Source organism: Teleopsis dalmanni, chromosome 1 (genome assembly GCF_002237135.1).
Source record: "Teleopsis dalmanni isolate 2A chromosome 1, ASM223713v2, whole genome shotgun sequence".
NCBI lineage: Eukaryota > Metazoa > Arthropoda > Insecta > Diptera > Diopsidae > Teleopsis > Teleopsis dalmanni.
The window spans coordinates 215,121,649-215,145,635 of NC_051846.1; the positions used below are offsets into that span (position 1 = coordinate 215,121,649).

The 23,987-nt window shown below is 32.6% G+C and overlaps 3 protein-coding genes across 6 annotated transcripts; 2 read left to right on the top strand and 1 right to left on the bottom strand.

Moving 5' to 3' along the window:
- Positions 1–300: 300 nt before the first annotated feature.
- LOC119671951 (uncharacterized protein DDB_G0275275) lies at positions 301–8,021 on the top strand. 4 transcript variants are annotated; one of them, XM_038082858.1, is made up of 4 exons: positions 301–408; positions 3,270–5,864; positions 5,936–6,152; positions 7,173–8,021. In XM_038082858.1, the coding sequence occupies exons 2-4, from the start codon at positions 4,531–4,533 to the stop codon at positions 7,632–7,634; spliced, it is 2,013 nt and encodes a 670-aa protein (XP_037938786.1). In that variant the 5' UTR covers positions 301–408; positions 3,270–4,530; the 3' UTR covers positions 7,635–8,021. The 4 variants fall into 4 exon arrangements, with proteins under 4 accessions (XP_037938786.1, XP_037938787.1, XP_037938788.1 ...); XM_038082859.1 differs by having other exon boundaries at positions 3,464–5,864; XM_038082860.1 differs by having other exon boundaries at positions 4,427–5,864.
- A 770-nt stretch (positions 8,022–8,791) lies between these two features.
- On the top strand, positions 8,792–23,952 carry LOC119671952 (serine/threonine-protein kinase Smg1). The gene is made up of 10 exons (XM_038082861.1): positions 8,792–9,121; positions 9,186–9,594; positions 9,657–11,955; positions 12,012–15,578; positions 19,484–19,812; positions 19,880–20,675; positions 20,738–21,313; positions 21,716–22,723; positions 22,791–23,190; positions 23,262–23,952. The coding sequence occupies exons 1-10, from the start codon at positions 9,019–9,021 to the stop codon at positions 23,456–23,458; spliced, it is 9,684 nt and encodes a 3,227-aa protein (XP_037938789.1). The 5' UTR covers positions 8,792–9,018; the 3' UTR covers positions 23,459–23,952.
- LOC119671953 (histamine H2 receptor) lies at positions 15,877–18,144 on the bottom strand. The gene is made up of 3 exons (XM_038082862.1): positions 17,454–18,144; positions 16,227–16,536; positions 15,877–16,171 (listed from the first exon to the last, which is right to left on the bottom strand). Exons 1-3 carry the CDS (start codon positions 17,894–17,896, stop codon positions 15,920–15,922), a joined length of 1,005 nt encoding a protein of 334 aa, XP_037938790.1. The 5' UTR covers positions 17,897–18,144; the 3' UTR covers positions 15,877–15,919.
- Positions 23,953–23,987: the final 35 nt, after the last annotated feature.

The window sequence follows — 23,987 nt, forward strand, 5'->3', positions numbered from 1 at the left end:
TCTGCAGGGACCAATAGGCCTTTAAGTGACTAACGTCGAAGTATGTTTACCAACCTTATGTAATCAGTAGCAACAAAGCCTTTTGTTTTATATCATACAATACTATCTATAATAAAAAATGTAACTATAAAGTTTATACATTAACAGTTTAGCTATTTGTTTTTATTGTACTACATTTCAATATGAAAACACACAGTCTGGCATCATCGTTCAATCATGATCACTGCATTAATTCACCGGCAGCCACATAAGTGAGTAAATTTAGAATACTCCATTCCAAAAATAAATTTTAGTTCTCGGTAAATTCTTATAAGCAACGGCTCTCAGTGTACTTGAAAGCTTCACATACATATGTCGTGTCAATAGTTGTCTGAATTTGTTGTATTCTTTTTAGAAAAAGAAATGAAAGTAAATAATTTTAAACAAACAAAATATTTATTTAATCCATAAGCCATCATAAAAAGAAAAAAGTGACTCATGTGCTTGCACATTAAATAGTTGTGAACCTTCTCCAATAAGAACTCAACGCAGATATACTCAACTACCAACAACGTACACATATCTACATATCTGATATACATATTTATGTATATATACGTATATATATATGCATATGTAAACACATATATAAAGTTTGTGTGCTCGCTCGTATATTCAATAGAATTTGTTTTTCATATGCAACAAAAATAAATAATAAAAAAGGTCTTAGTCTCAATAAAATATTAATAATTTTTACTTTTAATTGTCCAATGAGAAGCGACATTCGTTCTGATCTTAAGTTGTGTATATGTTTTTCGCTTAATTAATTAAAAAACAAAAAAATAACACTAACAGAAACAATTTAGACTCGTCTACTGAGCTAGTGCAAGAGACACAATAAATAATTTATAAATACACGCAAAATTCAAAAAAAATTATTAACGCTGAAAGATGTGTTGTCAACCGGAATATTTATTAGCTGACCGAACAATACGATTTGAAGTACGACGTTCTCGCGCCGTTAAATGTAAACTACGAAATCGAGATATCGAACTTTTTGCAGAGACGTAGTCGTACTATGTGCACCCAACTGGAACTATCCAAGTTGTAAAAACAGTATTTAAAGGAACCTATGGCCATAATAGGCGCAATTGCTATTTGAATATTTAGTGGCCAAATGCAATTGGTGTCGATATGGCACCGATAACCTGAAGGGCCATTGAAAATAACTCTATGTAATAAATGAATATCACGTAAACGGCTCGTATGTAATAACCAACACAAGAAACAAACTTGTTAAGTTATGTTTATTTGTCGTACTTGCCATTTTATCAGTAAAGCAATTTCGATTTGAAATACTGTCTTATCGGTCTCACCGGTAAACAGGCGGTCGCGTTTAGTTATTTATTTCTTTTTTATATTATTTAATTCTTCGTTTAGGGCAAGCATTTAAGTTATAAAATCCTTAACTTTTGTAAATACTCAAATTCTTTAATAAAAAGTCGAAACGAAGTAATGCAACAAATTGTTGTTTCCATAGAACAAAAAAAGTTTTTGAACTGTGGCATTGAATTGGACCACCAATAGAAGGAGGATACTTCTAATTCTCATGTTCTTATTGTCTTCAAGGCCATTTCTACTATTCATGTATTTTTCTTGTTGTTGGGAACTTGCTTAAACGAGTTTGAAGCCGCACAAAAATTAAATTAAATTCATTAATACACTGAGAAAAAAACTGACTTTGGACCATTATGAGTTCTTTCTAAACAGCAAAAAAATCGAATACTATATATGTATTTCTTTTAACTTCTAATTTCGTTGATAAGTTAAAGTTGAATTAGTAAAAGCAGCTGTATTCTAATTAAATAAAAACCAACAGTCTAATTAAATAAAAAAATTGCAATTATGAACTTTTTTCAATATATAATAAATATTGAATATCAGCCGAAGTAATTGAACAGAAACGTAGTTGGTATATATTACACGACTAGAATATTTATAAAATAAGTAGTAATTTCTTTGACGGTGTTAAAGATATATATCAGTTATGACTTTTTAAAGTACAATATTATATATAATATCAAATCGGAAATTTATGATGAATTTTTTTATTACAATTCGTCCAAAAGTTTATTTTAAAATATTTTTTATTCTGAGTGGAAAAAACAAGCAATTTTGAATAATATGTATAATCTACTTGTTCAATCCGAAACTATTAAAGTAGGGAGATTAACAGAAGATATAGTTAGTTGTATTTTTTTAATTTTAAACTTATATATAGTTTTGGAGGACATAGTTTTATTATAGTGGAATAAATAATCCAGTTATTAGTGTTTTGTTTGTTATGAAATGGACAAAAGGACAGTCGGATTTTTGGATCATCAACCCAGAAGCTGATAGCCTTAAGTTAGATTAATCTGGCTTGATGCAAGTCCTACATAAACATATTGGTTTCTAGCGTCACCAAATGAAACAAGACCATTATGTAGACTTATGTTACGCATTACATAGGATGTCAACGCTGTTTGCTCATCAAAGAACTGCTTGAAATTGTCTTTCTGAGACCATCCAACTTAACAAATTATAGAACCCCTAAACATTTTACACGCATTGTTGGCACGGTAGGACATAAACATGAAAGATATTCCAAAGTCCTCTTTTTTCTCAAAGAGGTATATTAAGTTTGTCAAGAATTATATAATACAATTGAAGAAGTTCTGAACGAATATTTCAATATTAATATTCAAAAATTGGCTTACTAGCAGCCATGACTACGTCCTGCAACCATAAATTAGTAATAATGTTCAAATACCGTTCACTTCACTCCCTCAGATGAAATGAGTTACTTTACCAATAACATTATAAAAAATTCTCATCAATCCGTATCTGATTATTTGCAGTTAGACGATCAGTCTTCAAAGACTTTTTGTCACTGCCATTAATGAATTTGAAGTCGTGGCACCTTTTCATGGTTTCAGATAAAGATGTCTTTTCACTTATTTATATTATTGAAACAAGAAAAAGTATGAAAAGTGTATAAATGTAACAATGTCTAATTTAATATATATATTTTTGTGGTTTGATAAAGCATCTGGTCCTAAATATGTTTTTAAATGAAATATGAATTATTGAAGAAAAGTTTTAAATCTTTTCAATAACAGTAATGTTATTTTCTAATCTTATAATGCAAAAATACTCTAATCTAAGTATTTAATTTTATTTTATTTTGAAAGTCTTGCCGTTCAATTAATTAACTAAACTCTTCAACTTCAACCTCAACTATTTTTCAGAACATATAAAGCGTTATAAATCAGATGTGCCGGTCCTTTGAAGTTTATCTATAAGTTTTTATTTATCTGTGTACATGCGTTTTTTGTTTGCACCTACATTCACACATAAATTCCAACAAATTTATGCGAGTATATAGGGAATTTGTGTAGTATCTAAATTTATTTCTATACATGAACTCATACAAATTCCGAAGGAGGAGTACCAGAACGCAAGGAAACACAAGTATAAAAAGTGAACAAAAAGCACTATTCTATGGAAATAGTAAAGCAGAGTAACAGACTACCAGAGACGAGAAAAGAAAGGAGGCACAATAATGAGACGAGACAACAAAATATAAAGTAATATAGGCCGCAGCATCATCATATCATATTCACTTAATCAGCAGTGATCATACCTAAAACTGAAAACAGAAAACTGAAAACAGAAAACAGAAAAATGAAGTAACCAAAAGTGAAGTAAAGTTGAAGTTACTCGCAAACCAGAATAACAAGAATTTTGGTACCTGTTTGTCGGTATGTGCAGTGCCGTGCCGTGTCGTGCCGCTGATGTTGAAGTAGAAGTCGGTGTCAGTGTCGCTGTCGCTGTTGTTGTTGTTGTCAGTGTCGGTGTCGGTGTCGGTGTCGGTGTCGGTGTGTATAGAAACTGAAAGGTAGACGTAGATTCGTTGGTGCGGCTCGTTGTTTTGTGTATTGTAGCCATATTCAAAAGAATTTAGACTTTGTGCCAAGCCAAATCGAAATGTAAATCGCTAAAAGAAAAGAGCAGGTCAGATTTACACGATAAATACAAAAAGAAAAAAATAATAAAAACAAAAAGTGAGAAGTAAAGAAAACAAGTATCTGAAATGTTGAAGATTTGTTATAGAATGCGTTGTATCAGACGTAAATAAGTGTGTAAGCGCCCATTTCCATGCGCAGCACATGGAGGCAGTAGTGAGCGTACTATTCAGTATTCAGTCTAATCTCACAAACCAGTGCGAAATGTCGATCATTCCACTTTGGTGAATTGTTGAATTGCTGTTGAATTATTTTTGCATTGAAATAAATAGAATAAATAAAACTCAGAATTCATAACTATAAATTTTTTTGAAACTTGTGTAAATTTTTTTATTAAAAACAAAACAATTTTGATATAACGAATGTTTGCGTCATTTTAGTAGATGCAATATAATGAATGCGTTCTTAAATAGATAATAGACAAGTAAATCAAAAACAAAGTTTGAAAATATCTACAAAAAAATATACGCATTATTACATTTAAATGTTATCGACTGTTGATAGTTTTGGTCCTGTGACGGGTCCGTCGGCTGCACTTGCATATGCTCATCATCATCATCACCATCACAACACATATACAATTGCTGCCATTGCAGCCGCAAATGCCACAATACCACAAACTCCACTTCTGCAGACAGTACCCACCAAAGCGGAGCACCTACAACAAAGTCATCTTATACAGCAGGCACTCATAGCTACACCCATAATTACAGCACCTTTTGTGGACTCCCTTACAAATAAATTTTTAAAGCAAAATGTTTCATTGAATAGTTCGCAACACTTGAACCAATTAAGTCACACCTATATACCACAAACAATCAATAACAATTTAAAACGTTTGAAGTTGAAGGAAGACCTCGAGTCTGACATGTCTATTAACACTTTTTTGCAACCAAATCCAAAACAGCACCGATTTAATGGCACCATTCCAGAGAACCAAAGCTCCAAAAATTGTTATCAACAACCCATTAGTAATAATAACAATTACTATGCGAATGATAACTCTGGCGCCATGAACTTAGTTACGACTGGTGCAAATTCCAATAGTTCAACCCACAATCTAGAACGTGATCATTCTACATCATGTTCACCAGTCGACATCGAAAATGATGACAGCATGTCACCGCATAGCATTCCTGCACCCACGCGAAAACCTGTTGATATAGCTTTAATGCACCAACCTCTGGCATCCAATGAGCCAACTAATATAACAGCTACAAATGCTTTGCCAACAACTTATCCGTTTAATTACGCTCACTTGTACGCAAACGGTGCAGCATTGTACAGTGCACCTCTTGTATTTTCCGCTCATCAGACTCATCACCAAACACCAAACGATATTGCCAGTTCACATGAAACTTACTTAAATGCTTTACATGCTCATCATAATATTGAATCTGGCGAAGCAAACTCATTTTCAGCAGAGTATATCAAAGCTGCCATGGCTGCTGGTATACTTAATTCAGCGCAAACCCACCATTTAACTCAGTCACATAAAAATGTTTTGTCGTCATATAAAAGCAATTCTGCTCTTCCATTTACAATGACGCCGGCATACACCAGAACTACTAAATCTCCAAATACCTCAAATAATCAGAGACAAAAATCTGAAAGCGATACGAAAACCACCACTACTCCAATGATTAAATATTCCACGGGCACATATCTTAACGATAAAGTCAATATATCGAATAACGAAAGCGGCACAAATAATTATTTTAAAGTGCCCAATGGCAAGGAAGGATCACTTAAACATCGCATACTCACCCGTCCAACAAATACAGAGTCACCAGAAATTACAAAAAATTCAGTCATGAGGTAAGTTTGAATATAAAACTAACCATTTTTTTTCTTCGACTATCAAGAAATAAATCTTAAATTTATTTTAGAACCTACAACACTACTTCCAACTTTATTAAAGGGTCTTATATTGAGTTGTCAAACGGTGTGTTGCGAAAAGTTGAGGACATGCGAACTGAAGATTTTATATCATGTGCCGAACGCAGCCAGCATCATCAGCTAGCCGAATCGACAGTGGTTAAAATAACTTCCACACCTAATAAAACTGTGGTTATACAGTTTAGTTACGATAAAAATCGTTCGAAGGTAACTACATTCTTTAGAATTTGAATAATTCTAACATAGAATACTCTCTCTGTTTCTAATTTCTTTCCGTTACAATTTCTTTTCTATGCAACCGTTAAAGAGTTTTATATGAAAACAATAGCTATTAAAATGAATAAATTTATCTCAAACAGATTTAAATCCTGTTACTCGTATACAAGGACTAAGACCAATTTACCAGGGAAAACAAATTTTACAATAAACTAACTCAGCTGTCTTTACTAATCTTTACTAATATTCATTTATTGTATATATGAATTCTTGAGATTTTTGAAATACTACTAAAATAGCAGTATATCCAAATAGGTCTTTATTTGGTTACGAGCCTTCTTTGAATGAAATGTAAACATAGTTAAACGTTTCTCTTCTCTGTGTTGTGGGACACAGGGATCGTATCGTATCGAAGACAATTGCAAGACTGTTGAGATAACCAGAAATGGTGCTTTAAAAACTTGTTCGAAATATCTGAAAGATATTGGCGTACCGCTAGCTAACTTTATGAAACTTTCTTTTACTTAGCAATTTAATAGAAGATGGTAGGATTCGACTGGTGCCATTTAAATACAAAAAGATCTAGCGATTTCATTTAGATGTTAGGTAAAGATATAAGCTTTAGAGTACGTCTTCTGACTTATCACTGACTGATAAAAGATTATATCTTACTTTCAATGATTTATGCTGCAGTTATAATGAGCACAAATAAAGTGCTACACACCTGATTTGTGATGCACAAGCGTACGATTGACGAAAACTAAAAATGCTAGGAAATTTATTGCTGTATTATTTTAGTCAGCTGAAAGGTTCCAAATGATTTTAAACCTTTCGAACTTAAATTTCTAACACCAAGAGCTATGGAACCTTAAGAGATTTTCATGATAACCACTTTACCACACCTAATATTCGTTATAGGTATCTCAATTATATTATATTATATACATTAATTTAATATATTAGTTTTTCAAGTTATCAGAGTAATATCGTATTATTTTATTTATTTACTAGGTGGACATTGAAGTATCTTCCGATCATCCTTTTTTCGTATATGGCCAGGGCTGGGCTTCCTGCAATATTGAAAAATCCTTAGAAGCTTTTGGATTAAAATGTCAGCGACTTCAAGTTGGAGATATATGCATTTCCTTGACTCAACGAAATCAAACAAATATAAGCAGAACACCAAAATCAACTGTAGAGCAATCAACTTCCTGGACTAATTTAAGCATGAAGCCGAGTAATGCGAACGGATATACGCACAATGATATCAAACTCAACTCTGATCATTTAGATATAAGCACAGAGCCAGATAATCTTTCTATGCCTAAACCAACAAAAAATGATTTTCAACGTGGAACGCCAAATATGCCTAACAACAGCATTTACACAGTTGCAAACCAATCCGCTGACTCAAGCGATCAAACTACTGATGTTATATCCCGTAAACGACGTTGGTCTGCACCAGAGAGTTGAATGATTTGTAACACTTGTATAATATTAATATAACATCTTCAAGTAGTCACTATTGAATATTCATATGGGAAATATTAATATTGTTTCTCAACATGCAAAGATTATTGCACAAACCACAAAGACTGTCGCAAGAAATATTAAATAAACGGGATACCCAAACTACATATGAAGATCTCAAAATATAATAAGATAACAGTACTAGAGAGTTCCGTATATGTCTTCCTCCTAAAGTTTACGAACGATTTTTAAGTCGATCAAATTCATTCTGTAAACTTAATGTTATAATGTAAGGATTTAGTATTTAAGATACGAGTATAGTCATGATAATTTAATGTTCTCCTTGTATATAGCATAAGTTATTTTATGTAATATTAATATATATGTGCAGTATATACAAGTAAAATGTATGTTTATATTATTACTATATGTTAATGTTACATATAATATTGATAACACAAAATATAAATATATATAAATTAGACTGTTTGTAATGTAGCCATATGATGATTACCTTCACTAAGCTAAGGATTGTATAATATAATTATTATTCAATAAAAATGTAAATATTCAAATGTATTACTCTGAAGCGAATCATTTTCACTTAATTTACCCAACTCTGTTTTACGACTTAATCTTCTTTAACTATTCAAATAACAAGCACATTAAATAAAAGTATAAGATAATCGTAACAGTTCTACTATAATCCACTCAAACAATGAATAGAACATAATTTCACTGATTAATGATGAATAAGATAAGATGGATGGACAATATGGATATGGTATAACTGTAATATATTGTTTAAAATTTTACAATATATTTATTTACACTATTGAAATTATTTCGTCAAATACGCAGAAATAAGTGTACTGAGGCTGAGGGTTGATCTTTTAAGTTTGACCAAAATATACAGATAAATTATATTCAAAAGCTGATGGAACTAACTGTCAAAACTATAATTTAAAATGAAGCAATTAAAATACTAATATCACTGTCTTTTCGTTACTGAAAATCAAATTTTTTATACATAAATTGCAAACAGGTTAAGCTGTTAATATCTTCACTTTTCGATTCTTTACTGGTTTATCATTTTATTTGAAGTACTCATTTTCGTGTAAAATCAAAAAAAAAAAAACATGTTTGCAATAGAATCGCTAAAGTGTAGAACATTTGACAGCTCTACACAATAGATGTTGGTGATATGGCAAAGTTGCTAATCACATTTCATTTAGCATAACAATCTATTGTGAATGATGTTAAGTTGTAAAGCGAGTTTATTTATAGAAGTATTTTTATTGAGTTTATCAAATAAATTTGAAAAATGTTGGGTTGAAACAAAAAATACAAAAATAATTTAGTGTTTGTATGCAACGAACTGCAAATAATGCATAGTAAAGCAGCAGATTGTGGCCCAAGCTACAGCGGGACAATGCATGACTTGTGCTCAGGTGGAATGCAGCTTAGCGTAGGGCATTTGGATTTTAAGAGTATTACCGAATTTTATTTTTAAAATCACCTCTATTTTTCAATTTGCAATTTTTCATTTTGTAGGTTTTAATAAAAATGAAACACAAACATTAGATGCTGATCATATGTTTTCAACTCAGGTTTCGCTCCACACGGATGATTTACGTATTTCGAAAATTGTGCGACGGCTCCTGGCTGAAAATGTAAACGCGCAATTGGCATTTGAATTATTATGCAAATTTGAAGCTGCTATACGCTTACCTGCAAACTCTTCATTTATAAGACGGTCTTTCGATAATCTGCTTGAAAATATGATATCGATTTTGAAACATTGTCCAAAGGAAACTTTGGAAAAAGCCGGGACAATATTTGGATTATTAGGCTATATAAATCGATGTGATTTTGTTTCTTATAAAAATTGTGTAACGAAAGCGTTTCAAACAAACAAAAATATACGGAAATATTTGATGATAGCAATGAAAACGACAATTAGGTAAGGTTTTAATTTATGAGGTATGTTGATATATGTATACGTTACAATATTTATTTTAATAGTTGTGATGTGGTGAATATGGATCTGAATATATTCAGTGAGCGTTTGTTAGGTGTTTTGAAAGATTACCTTGAAAACGCCGAAACTACTGAGATATTTATAATCATCAGTGAAACAATTGCTGAATTCTCAAAGATATATAAAAAATCGTTTGAAATTCATTTCACAGATGTTGTCGACATTATCGTAGGCTGGCATTTAGAAGTGGAACAACCGTTAAAACTGAAATGGCATTGTGCGTTCGTACTGCAGCAATATGCTCAGTATTTTCTCAAGCAGCTTGATTTTACAATTAGTTTACTTGGACAATTTCTAGAGGATATTGTATCTTTTGGAGATGATATTGCAAATAAACAAAGTGAAGAAAAGGTGAAACAATCATGTGATAATCGCATTGGTGCATTTATCGGTGCCTATAATTCCATTTTTAAAGCACTTGCGTTTCAAACTAACTTCTTCAATTTTGAATCTGGCGATGCGATAATTCAAAAAGGATTTGACATAATACTAAAAGTTACTAGACAAACATTGAATGATGACTACGTTAGCGAAGAGACCATTTTAAGCATTAATGATTATATATGCACATTGTATGAACATAATTTTTCTGTTTCCGAGTTGATAGAAATCGAAACTATTATTCAGCTGGAATTAAATCATTTGATGCATTTTAACGATCAGCAAACTAGAAGCCTACTTTTTCTTATCTTAATTGTTATACGCTCTTTACGCACTAATTTATCCTGCACACTAGTATCAACAATATTTAAAAGTGATAGCCCATTATCAGTTATAAAGCTTTCCTCACAAGAAGACGCATTCGAGTTACTCCTACTTATATATTATGAAGTATTAGTACTTAAAAATGTCCCATTATTGCAAGAAGCATATAAACATATACAGAATGATATGAGCTATGCCATACAAATCCTTTCCGGAATTGAAACAGAATCATACTATATAGAGAAAGCGAAAGCAATTCTTAATTTTAATTTAACATCCTTAACTGCTCTTGCTACTCAAACTTCTTCCATTATTGGAATGTATGCGCTAAATCCATCAATATTAGAATTACTTATAGTAAATTGCCAAATAGGTAATATGGACATGTGGTGCAAATATTCTTCGGTGCATAATTCGGTTCTATACCTGCTGAAAGTTCACTGTCAAAATAATCGAAATTTTTGGCTTACTTCAAATATTTTGGTTGCTAATCGTTTTAGTGAGGATAATCCCGATGACAATAACTCGCCCACTTCCGAGAATTTTAGTTTAATACTCCAGTTTTTAGCGGACATTATAGAGCAATGCAATAAAATCACCAATGGAAATCTAATATTGCTCTTAGGGTGGTTAAATAATCTCCTTGTAGAATGCAAACAAAATTCTGAGCTATTGCAGAAAAATGAGAATTTCATCAGAATATGTAGTGCGTTGTCTTCAACGGTCAAGCAATGTCCAAGTGAAACTGCCAAATGTCTTTTAACAATTCTAATGTATAGTAAAATTAGCGAAGATGTGCTTTTTATATTCAGAGATTTGGCTTTGACTCAATTAGATTCTAACAACATTGAAACTAGAAATATCTATTTATCGATCTTTACCAAAATACCCCTAAATGTACTACTATCTCCACTGGAAACGTCGCCTTCAATTAACAAATATGACATCGAAATACGTGAGGCTCAGAAGTGGTACAAAATGTCTACTCACACAGGTGCACTTCGCGGTAAATATTTCACACCAATTCTCGACAAGTTCAAATTCTCTGCATCTGTAATCACAAACTGGGAGCAGCTACTCACGAACGTATTTGAGAAATGTACAACACAACAAAATGGTGACGACATAACACATCAAAAATTAATCAAAATAAGCAGAAGAGCTCTATTTGCTTGGTTTGAACATGAAGCAGCACGTTACTGTGTAAATAACAAAATGCGTACTTCAATTGGAAAACCACAAGAAACTTTTCTAGCAATCGAAGCTATCGTCATAGATTATGCACGCACTTTGGCTACAATTAACGTAGATGATTTAAGCAAAGAAAGCACTGACAATTTACTTCAAATCAAACGCAATGCATCAATATTATTGGGGTTTTTGGAAAGCCTTGAAAAGCAGATATACAATGCTGGAGAAGGTACCGCTTTTGCAATATTGTCACCCGAACAACCCGCAAAGACTTTTTTCCGTGTTAACGCACATACCTGTAATGAGTGGTTCAAGCGTATTCGGCTTGGGGTCAACTTAATAGCGCAGTATTGTAACGCTCCTGATTATGTTATACGTTACGCAGAGGTAAAAAGTTTAGACTAAGCATGGTTTTCATAAGCTAATCTTTGTTTTATTCACAGCACATACTGGCCATCGATCAGCCCAAAAATGGGCATTTTGATCAAGTTATCACTTCACTAACTTGGGGTCTATTGCAAGGGAATGAAAGTGATAATTTAAAAGGATTGTATACATGGCTTAAGACAAACGCACAAAAACGATACCCTTGGATACTGTATGCGTCTGATCAGGCAGCCGGTCGGAGAGAAACTGCATCTATTGGGTACGCCAAAATTCTTGATGAGTTTGATGACTCAATTGACGCATGCGTTAAAGATTTCATAATTAATCAGCTATGGGATTGCTATTACTATACAGGCCAATGGACAAAAATGCGTAAATTACTCGAACGTTTCACCACGTTTAAGCACAATAGTGTCATAACAAATATAAGATCAGATGCGCATATAGACGTTATGGAAGCATTAATCAAGGGATACCATTCTGAAAATGAAAAAGTGAAGATGCGTGAAGCATTTTTGCAACTGTCAAATTGGTCATTTGATAATAACGAAGGTGAAGATCATTTGAAGGCTAATTACGTAACTGTACAAAAGCTTGAAGATATCTGCTTGACACTTTCCGTGGAAGTGAATCCAAATATTTCGCAAGAGGTACACAACAGTATTCAAACATACCTTAATCAAAGTCTGTTTAACGATTGTATTAACGAGTGGAGTAACCTTACGACTGATTTAGTTATACTTAATCATGCTTACAACAAAATTAATGATGACGATTTAGCATGTGGTTTAGATAGTTTCAATTGCAGTCAGTCTGTAAAATCGTCCACAATACTAACAAAATGTCTACATTGGTCTCTGATTTGTAATGAATCCGCGTTAGATGCCAACAATATTAATAAGAACTGTTCAATTTATTTAGATATTGCAGCTGTAGCACGCAACGAAGGCAATATTAACTATTGTCAGATAATGTTAGAACGCTTTTTTGCTCAAAAAGGATTTACAGAACCGTTACCCGCAATAATGAGTAGCATTCAAAGTGAGTCATTTATTATTGATTTCGAAGATAACGATTTACAGCGGGCGTACATTGAGGCAGCTAAATGTATTTACATCAAATCTGTTCCAGAGCAAGTGGATGCAATTAATGTGGCTGCTGCTTATTGCAGTCGCGTAGCTGAACTAGCAGAGCAAAATGCAAAAGTCGTATATCCAGTGCATAGTGCCAATATGTTACTTACCATGGCTGATTGGATACAGCAACGAAATTTCAATGTCACCAGCATAAATTCTCCGCAACTGGAGCACTTGCTGACAATGTTACCAGAAATATCAGTAAATATGGCTGATACCAGCATGGAAGAAATAATTCCCGATGTAGAAAGAGCAGTAGGTAAAATTATTAATGCAAGTATATTCCAGCAGCCAAATATGTCGGAAGCTTGGTTCGCCTTTGGTAATTGGTGTTATCGGTGGGGCAAAAAGATGGTTGAAACTCAAAATGTAAATAGTGATAATTGCCAAAATGGCACTTTTACTCAAAGTGACCTAAATGCCATTCAAGAAGTGTTAGGCACTCAACTCATAAATCAAAATGATATAAAGCAACTCTCGCAAGTGCTTTCTTTAATGCAGCCACATTCATTCAATGGTCCTGAAGATATAGAAACTAATGATATCAGTTCAGTGGATGCAGTGATATATGAGCTAAGGAAAACTGATTTACTGATCAACAAATCACAAGATCAAATCCTAAAAATTATAAAAATATGGCGTCAAGCGCATAAAAGTATCTACGTATTCTATGAAATGGCTACAAAGGCATACTTTAAATATTTAGCTATTACCTCTACAAATAGAGACTCTTGTGCAAAGCAATGTTACGCTGAAGATAGTTATTTAGTGACTACTACTTTGCGGATATTACGATTAGTAGTTAAACACGCTATTGGATTGCAAGAAGTATTAGAAGAAGGTTTTAATGCTACACCGTTACAGCCATGGAAGATTATCATTCCGCAATTGTTTAGTAGACTGAATCATCATGAACCATATGTCCGCAAAAGCGTTTCTGAATTGTTATGTCGCTTGGCTGAAAGCCGTCCACACTTAGTGATATTTCCCGCTGTAGTAGGTGCTCAGCAAGAACAGAGAATGATTAATTATAGCACAACATCAAAGAATGCTGTTATTGGTGCAACGTTATTAAAAGACGGTGAAAATCAGTCATCTAAGCTATCATATTGCTTTAATTCACTACTCCTAACACTTTCCAAACAAACCCCGAATGCAGTTTTACATGTGCAACTTTTGGTTAAGGAATTGAAACGTGTCTCATTGTTGTGGGAAGAATATTGGTTGCATGCGCTGACTCAACTTTGCTCTGAATATGCTACCTTGTTTACCTCATTAGACATTGAACTAAAAAAGCGTGTGGATTCAAAAGAGAAGCTGATATCAAAATTCGAAATTCTTTTAATACATTTGGTCAAGGATTTGGAAAAAATTGCCATAGTTACGTCACAAAAAGCAGAAACGAATTACGAACGAAATTTTCAAACTCAATACAATGGTTTGATTAAGAGCACAATTGCGGAACTCAAGAAACCTTTTAACATCAATAAGCCACATGACATTAAATATGCCATTAAACACCTTTATTCTGTATTTCAGCAACGTTCTAGTAGAGGAATAGTTTCTACATACAAAATATCAGACCTTAGTCCAGTTTTGGCACAGATGTGCGATACCGAAATATCTATGCCTGGTGTCGAGAACTTTGACAAAACCCCAGTTTATATAAAGTCGGTTGACAGTACGGTTTACATACTTCCCACTAAAACGAAACCCAAAAAATTAGCATTTTTTGGAAGTGACGGTCGTAAATACACTTATCTTTTTAAGGGATTAGAGGACTTGCACTTGGATGAACGTATCATGCAATTCTTGTCAATTGCGAATTCTATGATGGCACGTTCAATCGAAGATCCGCACAATACTAATTGCTATAAAGCACAGCACTACTCTGTCATACCGCTTGGCCCACAATCTGGTTTAATAAGCTGGGTCGATGATGTGACTCCACTTTTTTCACTTTATAAAAAATGGCAACAGCGAGAAGCTACCATTAAACAAGAACAAAGACAACGAAAGAACAGTAACAATGAGCGGAACACAGCACCATCAACGGTAACTCGTCCTACTGAGGTATTCTACAACAAACTCACGCCACTTTTAGCCGAACATAACCTCAAAGTAACAGATGCTCGTAAATTATGGCCACTAAGTGCGTTACGTCAAGTATATGATGATCTTACGGCAGAAACTCCTAAAGATTTATTGGCTAAAGAGCTGTGGTGCTATTCAGAAAACGCATCAAATTGGCGCAAAACTGTACGCAAATATGTGAATTCCATTGCTGTTATGTCCGTTATTGGATATATCATTGGGCTTGGTGATCGTCATCTAGATAACATACTTATAAAGCTGAGTTCCGGAGAAATTGTCCACATTGACTATAATGTATGTTTTGAAAAAGGGAAAACATTACGTGTTCCTGAGAAAGTTCCCTTTCGCATGACACCTAATTTAGTAGAAGCTATGGGGCTTACCGGAATTGAGGTAAGTAATATATTTTTGCCTGTAATTTTTCTTACTAATACGAGTATAAGCATTACGAATCCTACTTTCAATTTCTGTTGCAGCTCCTTTTCAGTATTTTTTTGTTACTTAAACATTTAATAGTTTTCTAGTAATTTACTTCGTAAAACAAATAAAACAATTTATAGTACGATGCCGTTTTTAGTCTTCCATTTTTAATATATAATATTTTTAGTATATAATATTTTTAATATATAATATTTTTAATATATAATATTTTTAATATATAAACTAAGTCTTAATCCTAAAATATATACAAGTCTTATATCTAGTAGAAAACTCGTTTAGTTGAAAAAATCTTTTTAACTGATATTTGTGTTGTGTGTACATTCATTTGGATTTCTGCAGCGTAATAACTGTGCAAAGGCTCTTCTAAAGTTTGAATTTTTCCAGGCATATATAATAGGATTTAGGCCAGAATTTGTTATTGCTAGCGAAAACGCAACTCGGTACAAAGATGGTGAAGTCATGAATAGCCCGATGGTTTGACCACAAGTTACAATGAAGTAAGTCAACCAACATAACGAGAAACAGCCCATAATAAATAAAACGACCTTAAAAAAATAATTCAATTTACAAAAAAATTAAAGAAAGTAGTAAATCACTTACCTGTACTGATTTAAAATCAACATTTAATACAAAGGATGTTGATCTTTGCATACTTTTTCGCTCGCGCATGTGCTGAGCTTGTCTGGATGCCTCACTCATTATACGTCCATATATCACTAACATAAAAAACCAAATAAGTACGAATCCAGGAGTAAGGATCCCAAGAATATACCAGGTTGACAATACTTCATCAAATTCACATTGATGTCCCTTTTTCCAACGATTCCAAAACAATGGAATAGCTGCTACAGACGCACCCAAAATCCAATTAAACGAAATAATTACAATGACAGTACGACGAGTCATTAAACTAAAAACAATAGTATTTATAGTGATTGATTAAAATGATTTCCTCTACATAAATGAACTAAATAACTAAAATATTATGGACAGATGTTTTGAATTTTAGATAATATCATAATAGAATTTGTTATATCGTTTTAGTATATCCATAAAATAACAAACTACTATCTAGTCAAAAAAAAAATGATTTTTGAAATTACAGGATCCTAAATTTAGAATCTAAAGCAATAAAAATAATAGTATGTTATTCTCTTTCCTCACAAAAATATATTAATTATATAAATGGGTACTTATACTCGTATGCCATGGATATTTTAATAAGACTGATATTGCAGACATAATTCGAAAAAGTTTTTCATCCAATCATTTCTAATTATCTTTACCTTCAATCGTGTTCTTTGATTTTTTTTTAAACTATTAAAATATTATATACTATGAAAAAGTATTCTAAATACTAAATATATCTTGTATTTCCTTTAAATGAATTCATTAATCATTAATCTTACAGTAGATACATTGTAGCTGATCAATTTCCATTGTTTCTTTAGTTCTATGCGTTCTAATATTTTATAGTTATCCTATAGTTTCTGTTTAAAAATTCCATAATTTGATTTTTAGAAAGTACAATGAGAGTATTCACAATCTTGAGTAACTAGCTCGGGAACCGAATAACATAGCACAACACAAAGCGACAAGAGCAATATATATTTGAGTACTTACATTTTGTTGTTGAGATTTTACAATTTTACCGTATTACTCGATTACTCTTGATTGAAATAAATATATTTCCGATTTAGAAACCACTTCCTATGTTTTTGATATTATTAAATGCATTAAAAGACTAAATTATTATATATCCATTGAACGGAAAATTTAGTTTGAAACATTTTTCGCCAGAAATTAAAAAAATCTAAACGTACTCACCATGTATAATGCAGGGGGTAAACGATAGCAATGTATCGATCTATGGCAATCGTAATTAATGTTAGTATTGACACACAACAAGCGAATATGATGAGGAAAAATCGTAATAGGCAAAATTCGTGTGAGGTACCCAAGCCTGAGCCCAAATAAAAGGCAACATGGTACGGCAAAGTCAGTCCGACTACAAAATCAGATACTGCCAGAGACAAGATAAAAGTGTTTGATATAATAGAACGTAATCGCCGACATGTACGCACCGCGATTATGGTCAGCATGTTTCCTCCCAACGTAAAAATAAACATAAATCCATTGTAGACAAGCCACAATATGACGGTGACTGTAAGATTTGTAACGATTGTTGGTTCAATGTCTGCTCTATCTGATAAATTGGCAATGCTTTCCACAAAAGTTTCATTTAAAATGTTCGATATACTGTTCTCCATTTTTAGTTTCACATAAAATTAAAATCTTTTAATTCTGTTTAATTGTTCCACGGTTCACGTTACCGACCACAAAAACTTTTCTATGATATTCAAGATCGATTTCCACTAATTAATGTTTGGAATCCATATACTTTAGAGGTGAGAATATTTAACACAGTCTTCAGTTTCGTGATTGAAGCGTGCCTCATTTCGAGACGTATAAGTTTCATCAAACGACTGAATCATAATGAGCAAAGAATATGGGAAAAATCTCGCTGCCTCCATATCATGTTTTTATTTGTGTGTGGCGGTTAATATTGTGGCCTGCATACCACCCAATGATTACTGATAAAAATTCGCTTAAGATACGTAAACAAGTGATAAAGTTGTACACCCAAAACTGTCGACTAATACCAGATGTGCGAATAAAAAATTTCTTATTAAAGTTATTTACACAAAAATATTTATCAGCCATCGTATTTATACATATTTATTGTTAGTTAAATTAAGGTGGGATTGATAGGAGCTTTAACCCCATCATCTAGAGTCAACTTAATATAGTATTATCTGATATATATAACAAAATCTAATTCAATAAAAGTAATGTAGATTTTTAGAGTTATAATAAATACAGTTATACCAGTCAAAGTGCACTTTCTGAAAATACCATCTACCATTCCTACCTCTTTGGATTGTTTTTTCAGTTACATGTTAGTATATACCTATATTTTATAGGATTCAATAAGTTCACGATACTGATATTTAGAAATTGTAGCTGGCTCCATTCTTAATAAATGAATCTCTCAATGAATTTCTTATACTAATTTTCATATGTTATAATTAAGTTAGGGGATAGCGCTCTGGTACTTAAAAATCTGTTGCTCGTTCTTAATCACGAAGAATGAAGAGTATTTCTCTAAGCTCAATTTTCTCAATAAATTACAGTATTAAATTTACCTAATTGTTTATTATTTCTTCATCAATATAATATAATATAACCCACCTAAGTATTTCGCTTCATTTATGCATTAGTACCATGCACGTACCCAGATATATTTCAACTTGAAAATACCTATTCAATATTTCTGTTACAGTTATGGAAGGAGCGGGTTTTTTTTTTAGTAATTATTAGCCTGAAACAGTATCTGAAGGTACAGTAAATAAATAAAAACTTTCAATATTTTTTATTTACATTTAAGACAGTTTCTGTTTAATATCGAATTGTACCAAATCTTTATTATATTTCTTTATAAAATAATACTAAAGGGTTAATAGTATTGATTTCGGTACTTATCATCTTTTTGTGGATATCTGTTTTCTGTTTTTATCCATAACGTTAACTTATTACACTTCAGTATATCAAGCATAAAAATCGCTGCATCTATTTTTATAAATTTATTTTAGTTTAAGATAAGCAATAGCAACAGGACAATAAAGCGGCAAACGAAATAAAATAATAAACTTGTAAATTTATTTTGTCATAAAATTTGAAACATAAAATTGAGAAATCTCTGTGAGGCTCGTGACTATATATTGAATATATACTTTTGAATTTTGAATAGATAAAAAGAAGATAAAGTACACAATTTATAACAATTTTCTTTGCAGGGTGCATTCCGACTAGGCTGTGAGTATGTGATGAAAACACTGCGTAAAGAGAAGGAAACCCTTTTAACTCTTTTGGAGGCATTTGTCTACGATCCGTTAGTGGATTGGACAGTTGGTGAGGATGGTGTTACTTCAAACCGAGCTACTACTGCACATGAAGCAGCATTGAGTATATCAATTCAACAGGCATCTACAGAAGAAGCACGTAAGAGTATATTGAAAGCACACAAGCCTGACGATTTTATGATTAGGAAACATCATTTAGGCTTAACTCGCCAAACTATCGATAAGAAATATAAAGATATCAAGCCGCGCTGGGAGAAATACAAGTACACATTTGTTAAATATAAATTAATTGTCAAGATTTAATAAATAAATATACTCTTCTCATTCTAGGAATGAAATAATTTCTAAATTAATGAGTATTGATAATGAAACTGAACAATTTATCAAGCATCGTGAGATATATCAGCAAGCAGAGAAAGAACGCACTGCGCTTAGCAAGCAATTAGCCAAAATACACGAGTTAGAAGCATTAGGGAGTGCAATGAGTAGTCATGCATTCAATACCATCTCCCAACGGTACCAGTCGTTTAAAAGAAACGCCGTTGAATTCTCCAACGTTAAACAAAAAATCGAAGAGGATAATAACCGCATCAAAAAGTTACTCTCTGTTTATTTCGATGACTTGACAAGTACAACAGCTCATCAAAAGCTTAAATACTTACAGTTGCAAATCTCAGATCAGCCGAAAGCAATGTATATCAGTGAGTTTGATACTGTGTATGAAATGCTTAAGCAAAATCCTCAACATGCTGATCTTGACACTGGTGCAAAAAGGACACGAGCAGAAATGGATTCAGCATATACGAAGCTAACCGGTGTCGCCCATGACTGCCTGGATGCATTGGTACAATACACTAGCATTATGCAGTTTTATTCACGTACACAATTGCAACAGCATCGTCTTGTACAAACTGAACAGATTTATCAAGAGCTGTTGGAACAAAATAAGTTAACCGAATCTTTAAAGCAGTACATAGACGACTTGAAAAAATTTAAACACACACAGGATGCTGCTATCATAGATTCTATACGAAAATATTCGCATGCTATGGACAATATATGGGAACAGCTCAATGGCGAATTATCTGCTGCGGTTAAACATTTCAACTCTCACAAGCAGAAGAAGGTGAGTTAATATCTCGTAGAATTGATTTGTAATATTTTATTTGAAAATATCGTTAATTACAGTTCATAACTGTTGAAGTTGCCGATAACGCAATTCGTGACTTCATATCTATCAAAAAACAACACCTTCAAATTTTGCAACTGTCAATGTTGGATATACTGTCTAAGGGAAACAGTACATTCCTGCAAGTTGAAGAGGAGGCGATCATTAAAAAAGATCCCTATTTGTTGGATCAGCAAATCGATCATATCAATATTTATCTTACACTTTGCCAATCTATTTTCTATGAGGATAATCAACCTAATCTAATACCACTTCATAAATTGCTTTCTACTCTACAAGCTCTACACACATTGAAATCGGCATTCTTATTGGATATAACAGAACGAATCATATGGCTGTTTGTAGTCGATAATGATGTTAATCTACAAAAATGCCTGGATATTATGTGTAGTACTCCAAGTAGCTTGGCTGAATTTTGTAAAAGTCGTAGAAGTCGATTGACTGATGAACTGTTTACGCTTTTGGCAGAAATAAATTCAATTTTTGACAGATTTGAAAGTGAATTTAAACAGCTAAAACGTATCAGACAAAATATTTTGGATAAAATGGAAGATTGCAAATATAAACAATTCGTGGTGCGTAAGTCAGTGAAATTTGTGAAATTTATTTATTCCACATTTATTTAGAATTATTTATTTGTTTAATATATATAAGCCGTGGTATTCAACGGGATATTATTTATGCTCAATTAGGTACAAGGCTCTACTACAATGCCAATACTCAAAACCTAACCTAGCCTAATGCACAATAATAAATTATTTTATTATATCGTTTCAAGGAACCGGTTAAAACGAAATCCATAGCTATGTATATTTTCAATTATTTTTTTTTTTTATTTTAATTTATATGAATAATGTTTATTTTACTCTAACTGATAAACCAAATCAAAGTCTTTATTTATATACATATGTTATATATCACATTAAAAGATAATTGCATTCTTATAAATATATTTTCGAAACATTTAAATATTGCAGCAAATGAGGACTTTCAGCAGTGCCGTCAATGTTATTAGTACGATTACCAGAAGTGAACTGATATCACAAATCTTCTCTACAATTCGTAATCACGTCACCTCACTGAGAAGTTTTAGATCTCAAAATGTTTACGATATTAGAGAAATAACGAAGATTGTAACAGATTATGTAGATCACTTAGAGAATTCAATTATTAGTGGACTTGCGCCTTTATTCACACATTCCTTATATAATGATCTTAAAAGTTTTGTTCGATACAATTTGGAAGGTATAGAGAAAACGTCATTAGCTCAAGCGGAAGAACTTTGCCGAAATTTGTTTGTGGCGCTCAAATACAAGGCCAATCACAAAAACTTCCAAATGCGGATATTACAACTAAAAACATGTATAAATCACTACACTCTGGTTGAAAGTGCATACTATTGGGCTAATCTAGAAGTTCTAAGTAATCCCAAGGTAGCGGTCAAAAACGTCATAGTTAAAGGAAATTTAATAGATTCACTACAGGAAACCAAAGAACGCTTAATGACTGGAAACAATGAAGTATCAGATCTTCAACGATCTCTTGTAAAGTATAGAAATAGCATTGTTCATTTAATTAATAATGAAGAAATGAAAACTGCATTTTTGGATGGAATTGAACTTCAGAACAGTCGTTTTCAATTTTATGAACAAATGACGACGACATTGAAGGGTTATGTTAATGTAGTTTTGGAATTTGAACAGAATCACAATGCAAGTACAACAAATAAAGAACTATCTAGTACATTGGATGAGTGGGAAGAAGTGTATATTAAGAGTAATCGTAGTGAGGCTGTTATAACACCAACGGAAGTTCGAATCGTTGAGTTGCTTGATCCAGAAGGTAAAGTAGATCAGAATTGGATCAAGAACGTGCTTGGCCTACTTGATGAAATGAGTTTTGGGGTGCACCGAAAATTAGATAGCTTGGAACAAGAGGAAGAAAAAATTAAATCAATATTCCTGGTACAATCTGAACAATTGCAGGTAAGTACATATTTGTTCAAACAATAGAAAAATGTAAGCGGGACATAAAAATAAAATTTATTTTCAGTCTTTGTTTGAAACTTCAGTTCGGCTAGAAATGCGACAGTTGCTGCGATCAATTTCCAAAAACGAGAAGTATAACAAAAATGGTAAAATTGAAGTAACTGAAATAGCGACTGTCGCACGGCAACTGCATCAAACATTCAAACAATTCTATACCAAAGTGAGTGAACTGCAAGTAAACCTTGGCGCTGCGGAATACTCTTCTGATGCCCTTTATGAAATTAAGAAATCAGTGTCAGAGCTATTAACCGCCGTCGAACAGAATCATAACGAATTCATACAACTACTCCAGAAATTTCTGTACGATGAGGAATTGATACTGTCCACCGCAATCCAAGGAGAGAATCCAAATTCCGATATTTATAAAAATGAAAACCATAGCCCTAATACTTCGGATAAGAAAAGTAAATAAGAAAATTTTACTTACTCTTTTTTCATTGTAATTTATTTTAACTTCACTTTATTTTCACTTCAGATTATAACCAAGCCGAACAAAAACTGAATGTGCATGCGGTAGCCGTTTGGAGAAAAGTACGTGCCAAACTTGAGGGTCGCGATCCGGACTCCAACAAACGCAACACAGTAGCCGAACAAGTTGATTACATTATACAAGACGCCATGAACCGTGATAATTTAGCTCTTCTTTACGAAGGTTGGACGCCTTGGGTGTAAAAATAGAGAACGGCAACTCCTTTGGGAGTAGGAATCCAAATCGGTTGACACATACCAGTTTCAAAGTTGTCGAAATGTTTAAATTTAGATATCAATCAATCAATCAACACACTTTTCAGAAAGTATCACCGTCATTTAGCCAGTCAGGTGATAACCTTTTTAATTGATGTGTTGTTAGCATGCTTTGCAATCGTATGACTTTCATGTGTTTGCAAGTTTATAATTCGGGAGAAATTGAAAAAGCCGCGCATAGGGTCGATTGAAGCCCTGGTTAAGGAAATATTTTAAAATTTGTTTATGTCTAGAACAATATAAGCTTCCTCTTCGATGAATATGGCCTTTTCATTTCATTACAGTTTTAATTTCACCTCATTCAAATTTTTACAATTTAACCGTTTTTGTGGGTAATCTAAATTCAAAACTTTCCAAACGACTAGCGACATTATGTTTTTAATTTAAATCAATTAAAATTTATGCTATAATTTATATCTTTTTCGCCAAACTTAAAAACAATAAAATAAATATTATA

Coding starts and splice junctions, on each gene's coding strand:
- LOC119671951 (XM_038082858.1), top strand. CDS start 4,531: ATGTTATCGACTGTTGATAGTTTTGGTCCTGTGACGGGTCCGTCGGCT. Junction 5,865..5,935: donor ACAAAAAATTCAGTCATGAG/GTAAGTTTGAAT, acceptor AATTTATTTTAG/AACCTACAACACTACTTCCA. Junction 6,153..7,172: donor ACGATAAAAATCGTTCGAAG/GTAACTACATTC, acceptor TTTATTTACTAG/GTGGACATTGAAGTATCTTC.
- LOC119671953 (XM_038082862.1), bottom strand. CDS start 17,896: ATGGAGAACAGTATATCGAACATTTTAAATGAAACTTTTGTGGAAAGC. Junction 16,537..17,453: donor TACCCCCTGCATTATACATG/GTGAGTACGTTT, acceptor TATTGTTTTTAG/TTTAATGACTCGTCGTACTG. Junction 16,172..16,226: donor TTGATTTTAAATCAGTACAG/GTAAGTGATTTA, acceptor TATTTTTTTAAG/GTCGTTTTATTTATTATGGG.
- LOC119671952 (XM_038082861.1), top strand. CDS start 9,019: ATGCATAGTAAAGCAGCAGATTGTGGCCCAAGCTACAGCGGGACAATG. Junction 20,676..20,737: donor ACTCTCACAAGCAGAAGAAG/GTGAGTTAATAT, acceptor CGTTAATTACAG/TTCATAACTGTTGAAGTTGC. Junction 21,314..21,715: donor GCAAATATAAACAATTCGTG/GTGCGTAAGTCA, acceptor TAAATATTGCAG/CAAATGAGGACTTTCAGCAG.